At 35.5% G+C, this 20,464-nt stretch overlaps 2 protein-coding genes across 2 annotated transcripts in view; both read right to left on the minus strand.

Annotated features, from left to right (window-relative positions):
* Window positions 1–2,873, minus strand: part of LOC126718417 (protein DETOXIFICATION 29-like) — an 8,996-nt gene extending 6,123 nt beyond the window's left edge. Inside the window, exons 1-2 of the mRNA XM_050420595.1 lie at window positions 2,500–2,873; window positions 1,845–2,386 (exon numbers count right to left, since the gene is read on the minus strand). Coding sequence (XP_050276552.1) covers window positions 1,845–2,386; window positions 2,500–2,847 — 890 coding nt within the window. The 5' untranslated portion in view covers window positions 2,848–2,873. The remainder of the gene's footprint in view (window positions 1–1,844; window positions 2,387–2,499) is intronic.
* Window positions 2,874–10,011: 7,138 nt separating this feature from the next.
* LOC126718415 (protein DETOXIFICATION 29-like) overlaps window positions 10,012–20,464 on the minus strand; it is a 54,583-nt gene continuing 44,130 nt past the window's right edge. Inside the window, exons 5-9 of the mRNA XM_050420590.1 lie at window positions 11,421–11,477; window positions 11,084–11,322; window positions 10,795–10,913; window positions 10,452–10,538; window positions 10,012–10,260 (exon numbers count right to left, since the gene is read on the minus strand). Of these exons, the coding sequence (XP_050276547.1) occupies window positions 10,183–10,260; window positions 10,452–10,538; window positions 10,795–10,913; window positions 11,084–11,322; window positions 11,421–11,477 (580 nt within the window). The 3' untranslated portion in view covers window positions 10,012–10,182. The remainder of the gene's footprint in view (window positions 10,261–10,451; window positions 10,539–10,794; window positions 10,914–11,083; window positions 11,323–11,420; window positions 11,478–20,464) is intronic.

Raw genomic sequence — 20,464 nt, forward strand, 5'->3', positions numbered from 1 at the left:
AAACTTGCAATTTAATGAGTCGTTGACAAGTGACAACTCATGTTTTCGATGTAAGCTAGGGCAGGTTAGAAATTATTCAATGTAAGCTAGGCTAAAATGCGAAATTGACTTTTTAACTTTCTTTAGATTTCATTTTAGTCCTCTAATTTTACATTCGTTCATTTCAATCATTTAAGTTTCAGATTTATTCAATTAAGACATTTCTATTAACTTTTATAAAAAAAAATTTGAAAAAAAAAATTGGAAAATATTTTTCAATCATTAATTGAATTTTTTCAATTTAAAAAATTTGAAGAAAAATTTATAAAATTAAAAAATTAATCACAACATATAACAAAAGTTGATGGAAAAGCCTTAATTGAATAAACTTGAAAGTTAAAAAACTGAAATGAACATACGCAAAGTTAGAGGACTAAAATGAAATATGAAGAAACTTAAAAAGTCAATTTTGCATTTTACTTTTTTTTTTTTTTTTTTTTTAAGATATAAGGTCCTAAAATAGTTGTCTAACGTCTCCTTCAGTGCATAGGATTAATGGACAAAATTAACCCATAACCATAATTATTTCACATCAAAAAAATTTATACTGTGCACATACTATATGTTATAGGCTTGGAAACACGAACATGAGTACCAGTACAAAAGTAACCTTTGCCAGTGGGGCAAAAGTCTTCTCAGAATTGATACCAAGAGTGAGTCTGAATTTCCCTCAATAGTGGTCTTTCCATCAGGAAGAGGTTTGGAACCCTGAGTACAGTGTTCCAAAGCGAATCTGGTTAAATCCCGCTCCTCGGCTTTCTTTAAAGCCTTGTGATTCCCATCCCATCAACTCAGGAACCAAAGACTGAAACTAGCCTAGCACTCGACCTCCCATAGGAAAAGGCAATCTGACTTGTATCATGGATACTAATAGGAACTGAACCATTATTGAGGATTGTGTTGGGGGGGGGGGGGGCAATGGCACCCCTAATTTTTATATAAAAAATATTAGTATATATATATATATATATGGGTATAATTTTAGCAATTTTATTTTATAAAATTACACTTTGCCCCCTAACAAAATCATTTATTATTTTAAGAAAATTACTATAGTTACAAACTTTTCTATAATATTTGTACAAAGTGTTGAGATAGTAAATTTTTATTGGTTTATATCTGGATCCACCACTTATATTATTTTTTTACTTACTAATACCACTCACCACATCATTAACTTATAATTAAAAAAAAAAAAAACATTTGTATCTTTAACATTTTTCTCCTTCTAAAGACCATAAAAAATGTATAGGTCTAAAATCTAAAACAAAATATACAAGCCCCAAAAAAATTAGCTCAACAACAAAAATTACCAAAAAAAAAATTAAGTCTAACCAATAAATTTTACCCAAAACAAACAACCTAGCCTTCTAAAAAATTTGTAGCAAAATAATTTTGTCCTTACCTAACAACAAACACACACATCAAAGACCAAAAAAAAAAAAAAACAAAAACAAAAAACAAAAACCCCACAGTGTCTAAGTAGCAAAGCTGTAGGCTAGAGTTATAGTACGTAGCAAGTAGCAAAATTGCCCTCCTACTCTAAATTCTGACTCCGTCTCTGAATACGGGAATAATACGATAACATGAGCATTTTCTAAAAAATTATAACATAAAACGACTAGCCATACAATATCAGTATGACATGGATACAAACATATACAACATGGGTGCCGCATTTTAAATGAAATGTACGTGATTCTTAGGTTACATATAAAATGTAGATACTTGGATGTTCCTGAATGTGAAGTAATAATTTTCCTAAACAAAATAGTGTTAACAGTGACACTACATGAGTTTCTTACCAGATCATTACTGCGGAGGCCAGAGATAACTTAACGAATCCCCAAAGATTATGAAACGCCTTCAATGAGAACCCAGACCAAGCTCGACCACAACTCCCACTTAAAATATACAACAGTTGCACTATCACTATGACCCACCAGGCCGAGTCCAACACCACCGCCGCACCCACCAGACCCCAACCTAACTTCAAGATCAAAAGCCAGCTAAACACTGTGTGCAGAACCAATGTCACAGCCGCAATCAAAGCTATCACAAAGATCTTGCTCTGTGATTGCAGAAACTTGACCATCGGAAAATTTAGAGCGTAAGCAAATAGCTGCGGAAGCATATAAAGTGCGAACATTCCCGCTGCGTCCGATATTGCTTCCGTTTGTCCAATCAGTTTCAACAGTGGCGCCGCGAAGATGTACAAAAGACTGAGAAACAAACCTGTGGTGGTCAGGATCACCCATGACCTTTGCATGTAAATTCCTAGCATATCAATCTGTCCTGCTCCAAACGCTTGCCCACATAGTGTTTCGAGTGCGCTTCCCATTCCGAGCTATTGAAATTCAATTTTGTTAGAGTAGATATATACACAAAAAAAAACCAATTGAGATACAAAGAATCAATATTGTTAACTGTGTGTATTGTAATATTAACAGTAGAGGGTACCATGATGCCCAGCGAAAAGCCGGCGATGACAGAGTTTTCGATGGAGAAAGCGGCGAGGTCGAGTGTGCCGACCTGGCCCAGAAAGACTTGAGTGACGGCACCGAGAGAGTATTGGCATAAGGAGGTGAAGATGGCTGGGCCGGCGAGGTACCAGAGCTTCTTTGATTCAGTAAGGAACGCTCTGTAGAAATCGACAGGACTTTTAATGGGAGGGATGTCAGCAGCATCGGCGTTAAAGGTAGCAGTAGAGGAAGTGTGTATTGCTACTGGAAGGGACTGTAGCTGGTGATCTTGCTCTTGGTTCACTTCTCTGGAGGACGAGAGAAGTGGTTGATTACCATTCTCCATGAATGAGAGAGAGAGAGAGAGAGAGAGAGAGAGAGAGGGGGGGGGGGGGGGATAGAACTTATAAAATGGAAAGGACTTATTACTAGTAAATTGTAGTAGGAAATGATTTGATGTGAACTGCATTAATTCAGACAAGTATATATAGTATTTAAGCTCCATACTTTTAGGTTATTATTATTATTATTATTTATTTATTTATTTTTAAGGGGTTTTTAATAGATTTCTTGTTATGTTATGTGCACAATATATTCATTGAAGTGTCATTGTTCGAATCACCCAATTATTGTTAAGTAACATGTGAAGTGATATGAAGACTCATACTACTGAACCAAACCCTTTTAGTTTGTTTTTATTGACAGAGATGAGATTTATTGGAACATGAATTTATTGTAAGATAGCTTTTGTTTAGTTATCATAAAAGGAATTGGTATGAGGTTGTTTACTTATATAAAAAAATTAGTAAGATTGTTTGCTTTTTTAAAAAATTCTATGACCACCGTCTTTCTCACAATTATTCTATTTGGCAAACTACGAGTGATGGAGAAAAAATAGTTAGTTCATATGAAAATAAAAGACGATCAATCACAGTTTACCACATAAGTTAATTGCGGGAAAGAGTGTGGTAAAGGTTCTGGTCTTGGAATAACTATTACTCTACTAACTTATTTCATTACCTATGTAATGCACAAATGGTTTTTGTACCGAAAGAAAACTTCTTTCTATAGCGCATCAAGTCCACCTATAGACGACAATTCACACATCCAATTTCACAATTTGTTGAGTTGTGAGAATGTGAGTGGTCTATGTAAAGTGGTAGGTTGCAAAAAGTATAAAATGTCCACCACTTATAGTTACATGATACAACAAGTTGAGAAATTCTGTGTTTGCAATGCACTCAATGCTTTACACTTTGAATTAAGTTTGATTGAATTTTTTTTGTTAAACCAATCATCCACTATCAATTATACTTGTTAGCTGTGACATATTAAAAATTTCATAGTCACTATTTCTCTCTCTCTCTCTCTCTCTCTCTCTCTCACACACACACACACACATATATATTAGTAGCCAAAGTTGAGAGAAAATTCAATTAAATTCTAAATCGGAGTCTAATTTTGCATCATGTGTCTCATCTAATCTATATATATAATAATAGGTAAAGCTGAGAGAAAATCCAATTAGATTTCAAATTGGAATTTAATTAGAGTCTAATTTTGCATTATGTGTCTCATCTAATCTAAATTTTAAATTTTTGTGTCAAGCAAGTTAATTTAGTGTAAAAATTGGATTTCAATTAGAGTTTAGTTTTACGCCACGTGTCCCATCTAATCTAAATTTTTTAATTTTTGTGCTAAATGGGTTAATTTAGTGTAGAAAACGGAGAGCCCAATATAAATAAACCTTAAAAAACCTAATCATATAGCTAAAAAAAATTCAAATTTATAAGTCATTTATATAATATACTATGACTATGTAATATATATTTATATATATATTTTAACCAAAGTTTAGAGAAAATTCAGTTAAAATCAAAATTGGATTTTGCTTTTGTTAGCTTTCCACACAAATTAAGTTGTTTAGATTTTTGTTTTTTTTGTTTTTTTTTTTTGTTTTTCCCTAAACTAATGAGCATATTTTTTATTCAATTTCTATTCAGATATTTTGTATGTGAATACATTGAACGTAAAAAATTGTAATTGTGTAGAACGATCACATACACCTATCCTATTTCAATTTAGGAGATACTATTTGACCAGTTTATTATTTTAGTTTGTGTTGTATTTAGTAGAATTTCACAGACAATAATTATGAATTGATATTGTATATGTAGTATCCAATAATGATTTTCAAAGTCATATACGTAATAGCAATGTAACAAGAAACTTGACGTAATCAATATCATGAATATTGTAAGGAAAAACTATTTTAATATCTTCAAATGTCATGGTCAAACTACGTCTTATATGTCTAATAACACAAGCTAACATCAACAGCACAACTACAATTAATCATTCCCATGCATAAGCATAGGTTACATACTAGTTTTTAAATTTATGTGTCAAGTGAGTTATTAAGTACAAAAATCAAAGGGTTAAAATTCAATTAGATTCTAGATTGAATTTTAATTGAAGTTCAATTTTGTGCCATGTGTCCCATCTAATTTTTTAATTTTTGTAGCAAGTGAATTTTTGAATGCAAAAACCGAAAAGTCTATATCCAATTAGATTCTAAATCATGTCTAATTTTGCGCCATATGTCTCATAGAATTTTTAAATTTGTATGTCAAGTGAATTATTAGGTGCAAAAATCAAAGAGTCTAAATTCAATTAGATTCTAAATTGAATTTTAATTAAAGTTCAATTTTGTCCCATGTGTCCCATCTAATTTTTTTTAATTTTTGTGGCAAGTGAATTATTGGGTGCAAAAACCAAGGAGTTTAGATCTAATTAGATTCAAAACTATGTAAAGTTGAATTTATTCAACTATATGTTGGCTTTATTCTATGCCAAATTTGCTTGTAATTCAGTATTTAGAAACTTTGTATCTAGGTGGGAATAATATAAGGGTTTTATGTGAGAAAGTGAAGATTTGATCAAGAGTGTGCAACAAGAAGGTCACTCACGACTTGACTCGCAACTAACTCGCGAGTGGTGACTCACCAAAATGAAGCACATGTGTGAAGCATGCAGGAAGATGAAAAGTCAGGCTAGCTGGATCACTACAGGACAAAAAGTACAGTCTGGCCTAATCTGGTAACTGGCGACTCATCCCAGTCGCGAGAGTGACTCGCCAATGCACACTGTTTTGCTGAAAAATGACTTTTCATATTCCATCTCATACCCTACTATAAATACTCTTATACCCATGAAATGTAGAGAGCTTCTAAAAAGAATTTTAAGAGAGAAACCCTAGAGAAAAACAAGATTGATTTATCCACAATTTTATACATTTGATTCTCCAAATTCCTCTACTCTTACCATCTCCATTGTCATACCCATGAGAGGATTATAAACCAAATCCTTACCTCACCAAATTCAAAGTAGTGAGAAGGTTCTTGGTGTTTGGGAAGCAGTTCAAGAGAGAACCAATTCATATTGGTTGATGTAATAGACTACTTGTGGGATCCGAAAAGTAAGAGAAGATACGGTGTAAACACACATTTTTCGCAATTGTAGAAAATTAAACAATTGAAAAGAAATATGGTTTGCAAATAATAATTTGTATTGATGAATAATTAGTACAATCTCTATTTCAATTCTTTTACAAAAGAATACCCTCTGATTCTATCTTCATTGAACTTGACTCGAACAAGGAATCTTCTTAACTTTAGTTGAAAGATGGATTGAACGGTCTTCACAACAAATCTCTAGCTTTGAGCTTATTAGAGATTTATTGTTCTTCAAGTCTTTGAATATCAAGGTTTTTAGGTTGAAGTTCTTCGGGGCTTTAGAGGCTTGATTCATTGAGTTTCAAGGATTTGAGGTTTGTTGAAGTTTATGGAGACTTTTTTAGCTTAATTCTAATAGAACTTCAAAGAACTTATTTGAATATTCTTCATGTGTTCTTGAGGTAGAATTTCTCCAGAACTTTGACGTCTTAGAAAAATTGTGTCAATGAGAGGAGGTATGCCTTCTATTTATAATGGTTTCAAAAGATAAGTCCCACTTGGGATTGACTTCCTTGTAGATAATTATCTCTATTTTTATTTATTTATTTTAATAGAGATAATGACTAACTATTATCATTCCAATTTAATTGAGATATTTATCTCTATTTAATTAGAATAATTATCATCAAGATATTTATCCCTATATAAATATCATCTTAAATGACACATGTCAACACTTGATTTATCTAATTTAATGACATATTAATTTAAATTTTGTCTCTAAATTTTGATGTGGCATTTTATGATTGGCTTAAAATTTTGCCTCCTACACACGGTTTGGCGTAACCTTATTGGAGTAAGAAGCTTGGAGGGTTTAGGTGCATTGGGTATATTAGGCTTGGAGGATCTATTGCTATTCATGTATCCCAACTGATTTTCTAGTGGATCATTTACTACTTGGAGGGTGGCGGAGAGGTTTTTCACCGAGTTCTTTGGTTTCCTCTTCGATAACACGTGCCGGTGTTATCTTGTATTTGCATATCTCTTTCCCTTACTCTTATCTTTTAATTTCTGCTGGTTGTGATTAATTAATGGCTTAGAGTAGTTTACTTATTTGGGTATTGCTTATATTTCATATTCCGCACATATATTGTTTGAATATAAGCTTATATTAGAATATTTGTTTTTAGGGGTTTAAACTTTCACAAGTGTTTATACACTAAGTGAGTTTTCAATATATATATATAGTCAAAGTTGAGAGAAAATCCAATTAAGGGTCCGTTTGGATACAGCTGAAAACTGAAAACTGAAACTGAAAACTGAAAAACACTGTAGCAAAATAATTTTTAAATGTGTAAATAGTATCGTGGGACCCATTTTAATGAAAAAGTTGCAGAAAAGTGAAATTTGTGGGTCCGTAACAGTACATGATGTGCTGTGATTGGCTAAAACAAATTGAAAAAGTCAAAATTTGCGGTTACTGTTCATTGAACAGTACATGAACAGTAACCGCAGCACTCAAAAAGCTCAAAAACGCGTGAAAAAAAAAAAAAAAAAAAAAAAAAGGGAAAACGCAGATGCAAATGCCCTATCCAAACGTAGCCTAAATTTCAAATTGAAGTCTAATTTGAAGCCATGTGCCTCATCTAATTTTTGCAAAAATCAAAAAGTTTAGATCCAATTAGATTCTAAATTATATATATATATATATATATTTATTTATTTATTTATATAATTGTGATTGGTTTTAAATGTGCTTGTGTATATGCATGGGGTTGCACACTAGTGATTACTAAAGGTTAAGACTTGTTTTTTAACATAATTAAAACGATAGGATTTTGACATTATTGATATAAACCATTGATTTGACATATTTTTAGTGCAACGTATTAAAAAAAAAAAAAAAAATTTGAGTGTAACTTGTCTTGAAACCCACAACCTTTGAGTTCTTCTCTATTTTTATTTTTATTTTTTCTTGATTTTTTCTCCTTGAAACTATACCCACCCAGCTTCGTCTTCTTATTCAATTTTTTCCCATTTGGATATTTGCTTGGTATCAATTACAATATTGCTATGTCCTCATATTCTTAGCTCATTCATGAAAAAAAAAAGCATGGTATAATATATTTGTGCTAATTGTATAGTTATTTCAGTGGTTGATGTTGAACATAACAAACTAATTCTTATAAACTTATAGTCATTAAGTGATTAAATTAATAACTAATATTACTAATTAGTTATAGGGCATTATGGATACTGGAGATTTAAGAAAGGAAATTATTCATATCTAGCTAATCCAAAAAAATAAAATGACTTGACTTGTAACTTTTTTGTTAAAATTGCAAAAATAGGGTTTCTCTAAATGTGATATGAATTATATAAAATTTTTTATTTCAATTTATATGATAATTTGTTTGTTGTATTTCTCGTTAATAATAATTATAAATTATTTCTTAAAAATTTGAGCTTCACTCCAGTAATTAGATTCCAAGAGTTCTTTGCGCTTAAGTGCAACTCTCGCTATTACCAACGCTAGTAAGATATTTTATGGCTAGCATTTGGTAAACAGTGGCCATGTGACTGTATAAAAGTAATTTTTCCAACTGTTCAAAGCTGGACTTGTGGCTTCTTCCACAGTTCCACCATTATTCTTGCGTTCTTGGTGATATTAAGAAATCATGTCACGGGGATGAGGCATGATTGGATTGATATCATTCTGTACTTCTAGATTATGGACCCGTGTAGTTGTTGTGTTTGTCATGTTGGAATAGCCGAATAGGCAATGGAGCATTGGTATTTTTTTTGTTGCTTGGGTGGAGGTGTCCAATCAGAAAAGTGGGGAAAAAGTAGTGCAGGATACAACATGAGGCTAACCAAACAAGTTGTTAACACGTGATGGGATGCTATCCTGAACATGGTATTTAGATCATTCACGTTGTCCTAAGCAAAATTTTAGTCAAATTTAACGGAAAAAGCTCACTTTTCTACTTAATGCAGCTTGTTTTTCACTTCCATTTGCGTTGAGCTCTTTTATTTCTACTCTATTTAAGTAGCGCTTTTTTTTTTTCTTAATTTATATTTTATTCACAAACTCTTGTACCTCTTCTACGTCAACTCAGCCAAGCTAGGCACCATTTTGTTTCCTTGCCTTTTTCCTCATAGATCTTGTTGAAGATACGGTACTGCTAGTTAGGTTTGACCATGTGCTGTATGTAACAATCTTTTTAGTGTTGACCTTTCTTGAGTTGTATGGTGTAATTTGCCTGGATTAGGAGGATGGCTAATCTATTTCCAATGCTCTTGCATTTTGTTGATCCCTCTCTCTCTTCTTTTCCCTTGTATTTTTTGATCTCATTGACTTCATAGTAGTAGCCAGTAGGATTTGAGTGCAGTGTGTTGTGCAATGTCTATGGTTACTGGGTGATCAAAAAGTCTAAAAACCATATAATAAACTACAACTTTTGTCATAATTGTCCATGTGTTAAATAGTAAGTGGTAAAGGAAATATGGGGAGACCATGTACAAGTTATATGTTGATGCCACTAGTCACAGTTTTCTATGTAAGATAGTTGTGACAAAAGTTATGACTTTTTATGTAGCACTAGAATTACACTTGGGTAATGAATAGGTGGTTTGGTTTTTGAGGATATATATTTTGTTGAATGTGTAATAATGGGACATTGTTCTACATCTTGATTTAATGATTTATAGTCTAATAGGATTAATTAGTGCTAAATACATCTTTGATTTATAGTCTAATTGGACTAGTGCTAAATACGGAAATATAATTTGAAGAATATTTGCATGAGTATGCTCCACTTTTGTAATTTAGTACAAGGTTATGAATTTATGTTGCTTTGGTTGTGTTTGCCAGAAAGAGGAAGGAGGAGGGGGTTGAATTGGCAACCCAGATTAACCAAACACTAGCAGTTGGAAAAAGGTATAGGCTAACAAAAACCCAACCCCTTTTAGCATAGCTTCACTAGAAATTAGCCGGTCTTAAAATTGATCTAGATTGTCAGGCAATACAAAGAAAATTTATTGCTTCTAGCAAGGAAAGTGAAATCATGAGCTCTTCGGCCCAGACCAAAAAAGTTGAATAAAATTAGGCTAATTAGCTTCAAAATGCTGATGTCAAATACTCATTAGCTGAACAATGATAATCTTATTATTCTGAAAAAAAAAAAAAAAAAAAAAAAAAAACTCAGGCATGTTTCCTTGAACTCTCAGCTCTCGTTTGTTTTCTCTACATCACTCTGTTTCGGCCCTCCCCATTTCCTTATTCTGTCTTCAGCAATTGATGCCTGCATTTCACACCAATTTAGTCAATCCTTCCACTCTTAACATGGGCTAATCGTTGAACACTGTTTGTGTTATGCAACTATATATTTAAGATTGAAGATGATTGTTTTCTTTCTTTCATTTTTATTTTTGGTAAAATGAATTTCATTGAGGATGGTTTTGCTAGTTTATGCTATGTGAGAAAAAGGTTTACCTCTTTGTTCCAGTTGGTCCTATAAACTATAATGAAAAGTACACCAGTCTGTACGATCGTTCCAATCATCATGCCGTACCAAATCCCCTGCAAAATTGAGAATGACAATGGAGTTCATGTTTCACATAAAAAAGAAGGGTAAGAAATTCATTTACTTGGTGATACATGGCTTATCTGAAGCAATATGAGGTCCTCTTTTGAGTATTACAAGTTTGTGATTGTTTTTTCTTTTCATTTTTGTTTCATAATTATTAAACATTACTAGTATGCTGGCTTGCTACTTCCACCATTTTCACTTGGTAGTAGAAATAAAATAAACAAAAAATAGGAGAGCAAGACTTACCGTGACACCCCAATCAAGCTTGTAACCCAGAATGAGACCCAAAGGGATCCCAAAAACGTAGTAACATGCAATGTTCACATAAGCAACAATACCTTGCCATCCTGCCCCAATGGCCACCCCTGTGAAAAAAAATTATTCACCCAATTAATTAAAATCTATTTCCATATCCCTCAAGAATCTGAATTTTTATTTAAAAGAAGAAGATAATATGATATAAAGACTAAAGAGGCTGATGTGTTATAAAACAAAAGATCGAAATTTTTTAACTGGAAAATTTTAAGTTTCTAACCAGAGAGAACAGGTTGAACATTGTTAACGACGATGCAAAGAGCCAGTACTGGTGTAAGATCTTTAACGAGAGTTTCAACACTTGCATCACTCGAAAACAATGATGGGTAGACGTTTCGTGCCAGGATTAGAATGACTGAGATGATAATACCGATCAAGAATGAGGTCACCATGGCCACCACTAATGAAAATTTAGCTGTTCTTGGATGAGATGCTCCCAATTCATTTGACACTCTCACACTGCAAAAAATATATTTTGGTTTTAATTTTTCAGACATTTTGCGATCGAGTATAGAAATATATATAGCTTTGTTGAGGTATGTTTCTCTTTCACTAACCTTATAGCTGCATTCATTCCAAGAGCTTCCATAATTGTCCAGCCCAATATGTTCATGCTACGACAAACATTGGCATAGCAGGAAATAGTTAATCAAAAATAAATTATATTCAAAGCACAATGATAGAATTAATTTCTTAGAAATTATAAAAAGATCCTATTAAGAAAACGTAACTAATATTTTCTTACACTTTATACAAATGATATTGTAAGGACTAATAAAGTTGATACAAACAATTAGAACAAGATCTCATTAAGAAAACATAAATAAAATTGGTTTAAATAAACAAAATCAAACAATCTCTGACATTCTACTCATTGAATGCACATATTTGAAAATGGCAAGAGCAAGAATTAAAATTTGAAATTTCGTCACCAATTGATAAAAAATATATATTACCTCATAAAACATAACAGAAAAGTACACCTCAAAAATTGTTTTTTTTTTTTAAGTGTATATATATATATATATATATAATTGAAGTTTTCCTTCCTTACACTAAATAAATAAAAAAGATTTATATATTTACTTATATTTGTACGTGCAATGTCGATGATCATATTTTACATATGAGAAAGAAATTTTCTGAAAAAATGTATTAAATTTAAAATTTTCATCAAGTTTTTTATATTAAAAAAATATCTAAAATTATAAATCTATAGATCATTGATTAAATTATAGCAAAACATATATATATATATATATATATATATATAGACACACTAGTTAGGGTTGCACGTGTAAAGCACTTGTTGCCCTTTGAGTGAGAAAATTTTAGATAGAATTTTTTTTTGAAGTAATATCAAATCACGTATTTAAATTTAGAATAGTTATTTAAAATATGGTTATCGATTTAGTATGATAATTTCTCAGAACCTATTTACTAAAAATAGTATCTACTTACAAAAAAATTCTATTGAGAATGATAACAAATGTTGTCATCTTCCAATAATAAACAACTAAGTTTTAATAAAACATTATATTTAAATTTTCACAATAAATGATGACATAAGCTACAATTGAAACTCTTCATCAAATTAAATACCCACAACCATTTGCAACGAATATTTTGTTATTCACATTCTCAAAAAAAAATAAAATAAAATAAAATTGTTATTCATACTTCCTTCTTTAGCATTTTATTTTATGAGCCTAACTTCGATGCTTAGCTTACTTAATTTTTAATGCAAAACCTTTTTAAGAAAGAAAAAAAAAAAAAAAAAAAAAGAACAAAATAACAAAAGACATATGTTATTGAAGTTTTTATTAGATAAAATTATAAATCTAGAAGATTTAAACCTCTAATAAATTAGTGTTCTCTAAGCAAAAAATAGAATACCATAGATCACTATTTTAACTTTCTAAGTATGACTAACACACAAAACTCAAAATATATGAAGAAAATTTTTGGGACATTAAAATTTTTTGAGGAATTTTAGATATTGCACAATGAAATATTCTAGAAATCATAAGATTTTGTTAGAATATAACTAAAAGAATAACAGCAAGGACTATATGCTTGTCTACAAAATGGATCCATGACAAGTTGTCACCGACTTTAAAATGGACCCATGACGAGTTGTTACTAATTTTACAATTCTAGTTGACAAGTTGTGATGAACAGTACATATTGAATAAATCAAAAAGTATCAAAGTTACTACAGTAGCTTTTACACATTCACACAACAAGTGTTACAACATTTTCACAAAACATTTCAATAATAGTTGGTCAAAATCTTATATTTTATTATTTTATTTCAATTTATAAGAAAGTGATACCTCAATAATTGTGAAATTTTTTGTATCAGTATAACAATATCTTTATTTTTAGTTGTGATTAGTTCTAGCATAATATTTTATTTTGACCTATAAGGAATTAAGATCTCAACAATTGTGAAAAATATTATGACAATTTGTTGTGTTAACTAACAGATAATATTAAAAACAAAGTTGACTGGGCAATATTACCGAAAAAAAAAAAAGGCCAATGAACAGTGCAAATTGAACAAACCAAAAAAAAATGTAACTACTACTATAACTTTACGCATTCACACTTTTGTTATGAAAGTGTTTTGAAAAATATTATAGTACTTCTTTTTTCACAATATCTTTATTTCTAGTTGTGGTTGATTCTAATAGAATACTTTATTTTGACCTATAAGGAGATAACATCTCAACAATTGTGAAAAATATTGTGGCAATTTATTGTATAAACCAACAGCTCTATAAATATTAAAAAATAATTAAATAAAAGAGAAAGAGATAGTGAAACAGTGCAATGATTAAACAAACCAAATTACAGTTTTTGTTACTATAGCATTAGCGCATTCGCACTTTTTATATATAGATATGAATGTTCAATTAGTGTATAAAACACCTTGAACGCTTAGACCCCCAATTTACAAATTACCAATTCAAGCTTAATATCAAACAATTAATGTGCAGAATATGAACATAAGCTTAAAACAAAATTGATAAACAATCTAAACCAAATAAAATCACATCCACAGTAGAAATTAAATGGTAAAGATTAAGGGAAGAGAAATGCAAACACAAGGACAACACAACGATGTGTTATCGAAGAGGAAACCGAAGCCCTCGGCGTAAAACCTCTCCACCGCCCTCTAAGCGGTAAATAATTCACTAAAGAATGTAGTTGTGATACATGAACAGCAGAAGACCCTCCATGCCTAATCTATCTAGTATACCTAAGCCCTCCAAGCTCCTACTCCAACAAGGTTACACCAAACCTATTTCTTATTTAGCTTACCGGATTCCGCTATAAACCATAACATCAACCAATATGAAATTGGTCTCTTCTTAATTGCTTTCCAAAGCATCAAACAACCTTCTCACATATATGGGTATGGTGAGAAAATGTTTTGGTAATGTACCTCTCAAGGATGTAACAATGGAGATGGTAAGAGTAGAGGAATTTGAAAAGTCTCTATGTGAAGATTGGGGATGAGTCAATCTTGTTTTTCTCTAGGGTTTCTTTCTTAAAATTCTTTCTGGAAACTCTCTACATTTCTTGGGTATAAGGGTCTATATATAGTGGGGTGAGAAAGGAATGCAAAGAGTCAGTTTTTCCCAAACAGGGTAGTTTAGCAACTTGGCCTCGTGACTGGACAGAGTTGCGAGTTCAAGTCGCAAGCTAACGGTCTGGCCAACTTGGGACTTTTGTCTTGTAGTGCAACAGTTGGCATGATGTTTCAACTTATGGCATGCTTGGCACGTGTGCAACTTCTGGCAGCTTGCAAGCCGCGAGCTACCCGCGGGATCCAGTTGCGAGTTCTTGCTTCTTTGCACAATCTTGAGCATTTCTTCACACTCTCTCACACACTACCCTTACATGATTCCTATCTAAATACAGGGTTACTAATTGCTAAAATACAAGCAAATTTGGTACGGAATAAAACCAACAAGATGGTTGATAAAATTTCAACCTTACAAGATATAAAAATGGTGTAGCCCTAGCAACTTTGATGGGACACGACCTTATCAACTTTGATGGAAGAGGCATAAAAGAAAGAACAATGAGATGCAATTCACAATTTAGCTATTAAATATATATATATATATATATATATATGCAATTTCACAAACGGTGATGAAGCCATTAAGTCATATATTACACGAAAATTCACAAGCAAACAAACAGCTCGACTCAAGTGTTCCTTGGACCCCATGCACTTAGTGCATTATGACTTCTGGAATTATTAGTTTTACCATCTATTCAACTACACTCGTAGAAAATCATTTTTGACCAACTATTCAACAATCGTTTGAAATCTGAGTAACAGTGATTTATTCCATTTTTTATATTGTTCAATTGTAACAGATCACAAATTAAGTTTGCCATGGTAACAATTATAAATAGTAAATTAAATAATTCCAGGTGTCACCAACTCTTAGATAGGTAGATAGGTTATTTGTGGGACGTGATTTGATGGGAACAAGCCTCTATATATAGTCTATTCAAAATCTTTATAAATAGTTGGGCAACTAATCTTGAAGAGTCACTAACAGATGCTAAGAAGGATATCATGACTAATTACAAACCCAAAAAGATATATATATATATATATATATATATATAAATTAAGAAAAATCATAACTACCTGCTTCAATCTAATGAAAATCTATCATTTTTTTCTTTCAAAAAAATTAAATATAATACTTCTAAATGTGTTACTTTAAACCTCCTACTTTAATTATTGTACCAAACAAAAGCACATAACATATGGTCCAAGTGTTTCAAAATTTTCAAGCTTTTGACACAATAATAAAAGTGTGGACTTGGAAATGGCACATTTGAAATTGTGGGTTGCATTTTTCACAAGAATAAAAAATATAATTTTTTTTTTCCATTAACTTTCCCCTTTATGTTATGTTTGTCAAATATTGGTTGCAACTTGAAAGAATTATTTATTTATTTTAATTTTTAAATAAGTGAGTTTTCGACTCCCAAAGGAAAGTGCCTTTTTTTTTTTCTTAATAAAAAAAAATTACGTTAAGAAAGTTTTTCATTCATTTTTTTTTTTTGGCTGAATAGTAAGTTTTTTTCTTCAAGAAAAAGGGGAATGGGTCCGCTCATTAGACTTTCACAGCTTATTATTGTGTTTGTGCTATGTACCTTGATCTGATTTATTGTCATTTTTGTTCTCATTGTGTTGAAGTGTAGTTAGCATGAGAACTTGTCCACAATTGACATGAGTACTTACTGTGGGGGTAAAATCCGTCAGCCGATGTTGGGCCATAGTACATGTACCAAGCCCAACCACGACAAGAAGAAAAGGCATGGGCATAGGATATCCCATCCCAGCCATGTTGGGCCGGGCCTGCTTAGGGGCGTCCGAGGAGGAGTATCTCCTCGGACTCGCCAAGTGGGTGTCTGATTCGCACCCTATACATGGCAAAAAGTCACCCAATACGAAGGAGTAGTGCATGACGTTCAGGAAGGGGGGCAACCACAACTGCCGCATTAAATGCCAAGGAATTACTTTTCCTGCCGCATTAATGTGGAAAGGACAGGAGCGCAGAATTATCTTGGCCAGTGCAACTCACAGAAAAGAGGGAGGATGACCTATGGGACAGGCACTCAAGTAAAGGGCCAGATGATTAACAAGTGTAGGGTCATGATCTCAGGAAGGATGCTATATAAGAGAAGGAGATCCCCATGTCCAAGGGATCGCGGGCAGGAGGAAGAAAAACATAGAAAAAGAGAAAGGAGTCAGAAGTAAAAAGCAGACGATACAGCCCCACGAACTGTTATCCCAAAAGCTTAGAGGAAGATCCCTACGTCCAACTGGTTGCATGGCTTGTTCATAACTACATTCTCGCTGTCAAAGACCTAGTTCTGTAACCTACTCTCTACAAATTCATTGTTGAGGGACTTTTTGGGCTAGAATCGCCCGCCTGTTGGGCCTGAGCCCCAAAAACCGCCCCTACAATTGGCGCCGTCTGTGGGGAGAACTTGTGTCTCGACAAGTGAAACAGTAAGGGATGGAAGGATCAGGTCCGCGCCAAACCGGACGTGCAGAATCTCAATGACAGGACAACTTTGTAAACCTTGAACGAGCGAAGGACCAAGATAATCAACGAGAGGGCAGTGTGAACACCTCTCACACGAGTAGAAGTCACTCGAAAGGGAAAGATCACGCGTCCCACCAGCACAACGAGCGGAAGGCTCTACAGCAAGAGATTGATGATTTGAAGAAGAAGCTGCGTCGAGCCCAGCAAAAACATCCTTCGCCCGTTTCGGATACTAGCAGTGGTGAGGATGATGAATACAGACGAAGGACGAGAACCCCTCAGAGCGAGACGTTCTCCTATGAGGAAGAACGGCCTCACAAACGCGGTCGCAAAAGCCCACCCTACCAAGGCCTAGTCAATGATGCCATGAGCAAGGCCCTGGACCGAATCTCCTAGTCGCCATTTACTCGTAGAATAGAGAGGGCGGTGCTTCCTCGGCGGTTTAATCAGCCAACGTTTACCCTATACAATGGTCGAACTGACCCAGTGGAGCACGTGAGCCAATTCAACCAAAGGATGGCTGTCCACTCCAGGGACGAGGCGTTAATGTGTAAGGTGTTTCCATCCAGCTTGGGACCCCTGGCCATGAGATGGTTTGATGCCCTCCCCCCGAATTCCATAGACTCCTTTAAATAGCTGACGCAGGCTTTTGGTTCCCGCTTCATCACCAGCACTAGAGTCCCTCGGCCCCTCGACTCCCTCTTATCCTTATCCATGCGAGAAGGAGAAACGCTGAAGGCCTACTCAGACAGATATTGGGAGACGTATAATGAGGTAGAAGGAAACCACAATGACGTCGCCATCAGTACCTTCAAAAGGGGCCTACCGACAGAGCATGGCTTGAGAAAGTCTCTCACTGGGAAACCAGTCACCAGCGTGTAACAACTCATGGACAGGATAGACAAGTATAAAAGGGTCGAAGAGGACCAACAGATTGGGAAGGGAAAGGCGAAGTTTGTCCCTCAGGAGAGGAGGGACTTCAAGTCGGACCGCTTCAGTAGCAGTAACAAGCCAAGGAGAGATTATATGGAACAATCTGGATCTACAGGGGCTCAGGTAGTCCACGCCGTGTTCCGAGAACCGTTGCACGAGATCCTGGAGAGGATAAAGCGCGAACCTTTCTTTCAATGACCGAATAGGATGGCAGGCGACCCCTCAAAACGCAATCAAAATCTATACTGTGCGTATCACCAAGAGCCTGGTCATGTCACTGACGAATGTAGGAACTTGAGAAACTATTTGGATCGATTTGTCCGAGAAGGAAAGCTAAGGCACCTGTTGCACCGCCCTGAGCAGTCAAATGTCGATACCAGACAAAGCGCATTGAGGCCACCCATAGGCACGATAAATGTCATCCTTGCCGCACCTGGGAGAACCGGTTCCGGCCCGTTCAGAGTGATGTCAGTGGGTAGGTTCCCGACAGAGCCAGGCGAAAGGGGATCCAAGAGAGCCAGAGAGAGGGCCCTGCCATTAATTGGGTTCACGGAGGAGGATAAGGAGGGAACTATTCAACCCCATAAAGATGCCCTAGTCGTGACGCTCAGAATAGGAGGTTATGACGTGAAGAGGGTGTTAGTTGATCAGGGTAGCGTCGTGGAGGTAATGTACCCAGACCTGTATAAGGGGCTGAATTTGAAGCAGGAAGACCTGTCGCTATACGATTCACCCCTACTTAGCTTTGAGGGAAAGGTCGTCATCCCGAAAGGCATGATTAGGTTGCCTGTACAAACAGATTCAGAAGTAATGGAAGTGGACTTCATCATGGTGGACGCATACTCCCCCTACACAGCTATTGTGGCACGGCCATGGCTTCACGCGCTAGGGGCTGTGTCGTCAACCCTACACCAGAAAGTGAAATATCTGTCAGAGGGTTGAATCAAGGAGATAGTAGGGGACCAAGGAATGGCCAGGCAATGCATGGTGTCGGCAATTTCTCGACAATCAAGCATCGAACCCTCCACTTCAGCTGGGAATAGCTTATAGCAATCAAGGACCCCGGTCCTAGCTACGAATAATGAAGGACCGGCCATGGAGGTGAGCTGTGAGGAGATGGAGAAAGTGCTCGTCGGATCAGACCCCGAGAGATTTTTCCAAATTGGCTCGGAATTACCAGCACAGGAAAAATCGGCGCTAATTAATTTTCTTCGACGAAATGAGGACGTATTCGCCTGGGATCCTTACGAAGCCCCCGGGGTTGACCCAGACCTAATACGCCATCACCTTAACGTCAATCCGGCTATTCCACCAAAGAAGCAGCCTCCCAGGCGCCCGTCAAAGGAGCATGCGGACGCTGTGAGAGAGGAAGTCGCAAAATTGAAGAGAGCTGGGGCTATCAAGGAAGTATTCTACCCCGAATGGTTGGCGAACACAGTCGTGGTGAAAAAGAAGAGCGGGAAATGGCGGGTCTGCATGGACTTCACGGACTTAAACAAAGCCTGCCCGAAGGATCCTTTCCCGATACCGCGGATAGACCGACTGGTAGACGCAACTGTTGGGCATCCTCGAATGAGTTTTTTGGACGCTTTCCAGGGCTACCACCAGATATCCTTGGCCACCGAAGACCAGGAAAAAACTGCTTTCGTCACCCCAGTTGGCAACTATCATTACAAGGTGATGCCTTTTGGCCTGAAGAATGCCGGATCGACCTATCAAAGGATGATGACTAGGATGTTTGAGCAACAGATGGGAAAAACTATCGAGGTGTATATAGACGATATGGTAGTAAAGAGTAAATTGGTGACCGACCACATCAGAGACCTCGACGAAGTGTTTCAAATCCTGAGAAGGTACAAGCTGCGACTGAATGCATCCAAGTGCTCATTTGGAGTGGGATCGGGGAAATTCCTTGGCTACATGGTAACCCACCGGGGAACCGAGGTTAACCCCGACCAAATAAGGGCCATTCATAGTATGCAGCTTCCTCGGAATCCCAAAGATGTCCAGAAGCTTACCGGCATGATAGCAGCCTTAAACCGTTTCATCTCTCGCTCAGCGGACAGATGCAGACCTTTTTTCCTCCTATTGCACAAGTGGAAAGGTTTCGAGTGGACTGAAGAGTGTGATTTAGCATTCCAACAGCTCAAGGAATACCTCGCCCGACCACCGATCATGTCCAGTCCCGAGGCCGATGAGGTGTTGTATGCATACATCGCAGTCGCCGATCATGCGATGAGCCTAGTACTAATCCGAGAGGACAACGGCACGTAGCGGCCCGTGTATTACGTAAGCAAGTCGCTGCAGAAGGCGGAGACCCGGTACCTCCCCCTCGAGAAGGCGATATTGGCTGTCGTGCAAGCTACAAAGAAGCTCCCCCACTATTTTCAGGCACATACAGTGGTTGTGCTGACCCAACTTCCATTGAAATCAGTCCTCCGTAGCGCCGACTACACGGGGAGAATAACTAAGTGGGGAACCATCTTGAGCGCCTTCGACATTAGATACATGCCTCGCACCGCCATAAAAGGTCAAGTCCTCGCCGATCTGGTAGCTGAATTTGTGGAGCCTACCTT

This window comes from Quercus robur, chromosome 3, assembly GCF_932294415.1.
Source record: "Quercus robur chromosome 3, dhQueRobu3.1, whole genome shotgun sequence".
NCBI lineage: Eukaryota > Viridiplantae > Streptophyta > Magnoliopsida > Fagales > Fagaceae > Quercus > Quercus robur.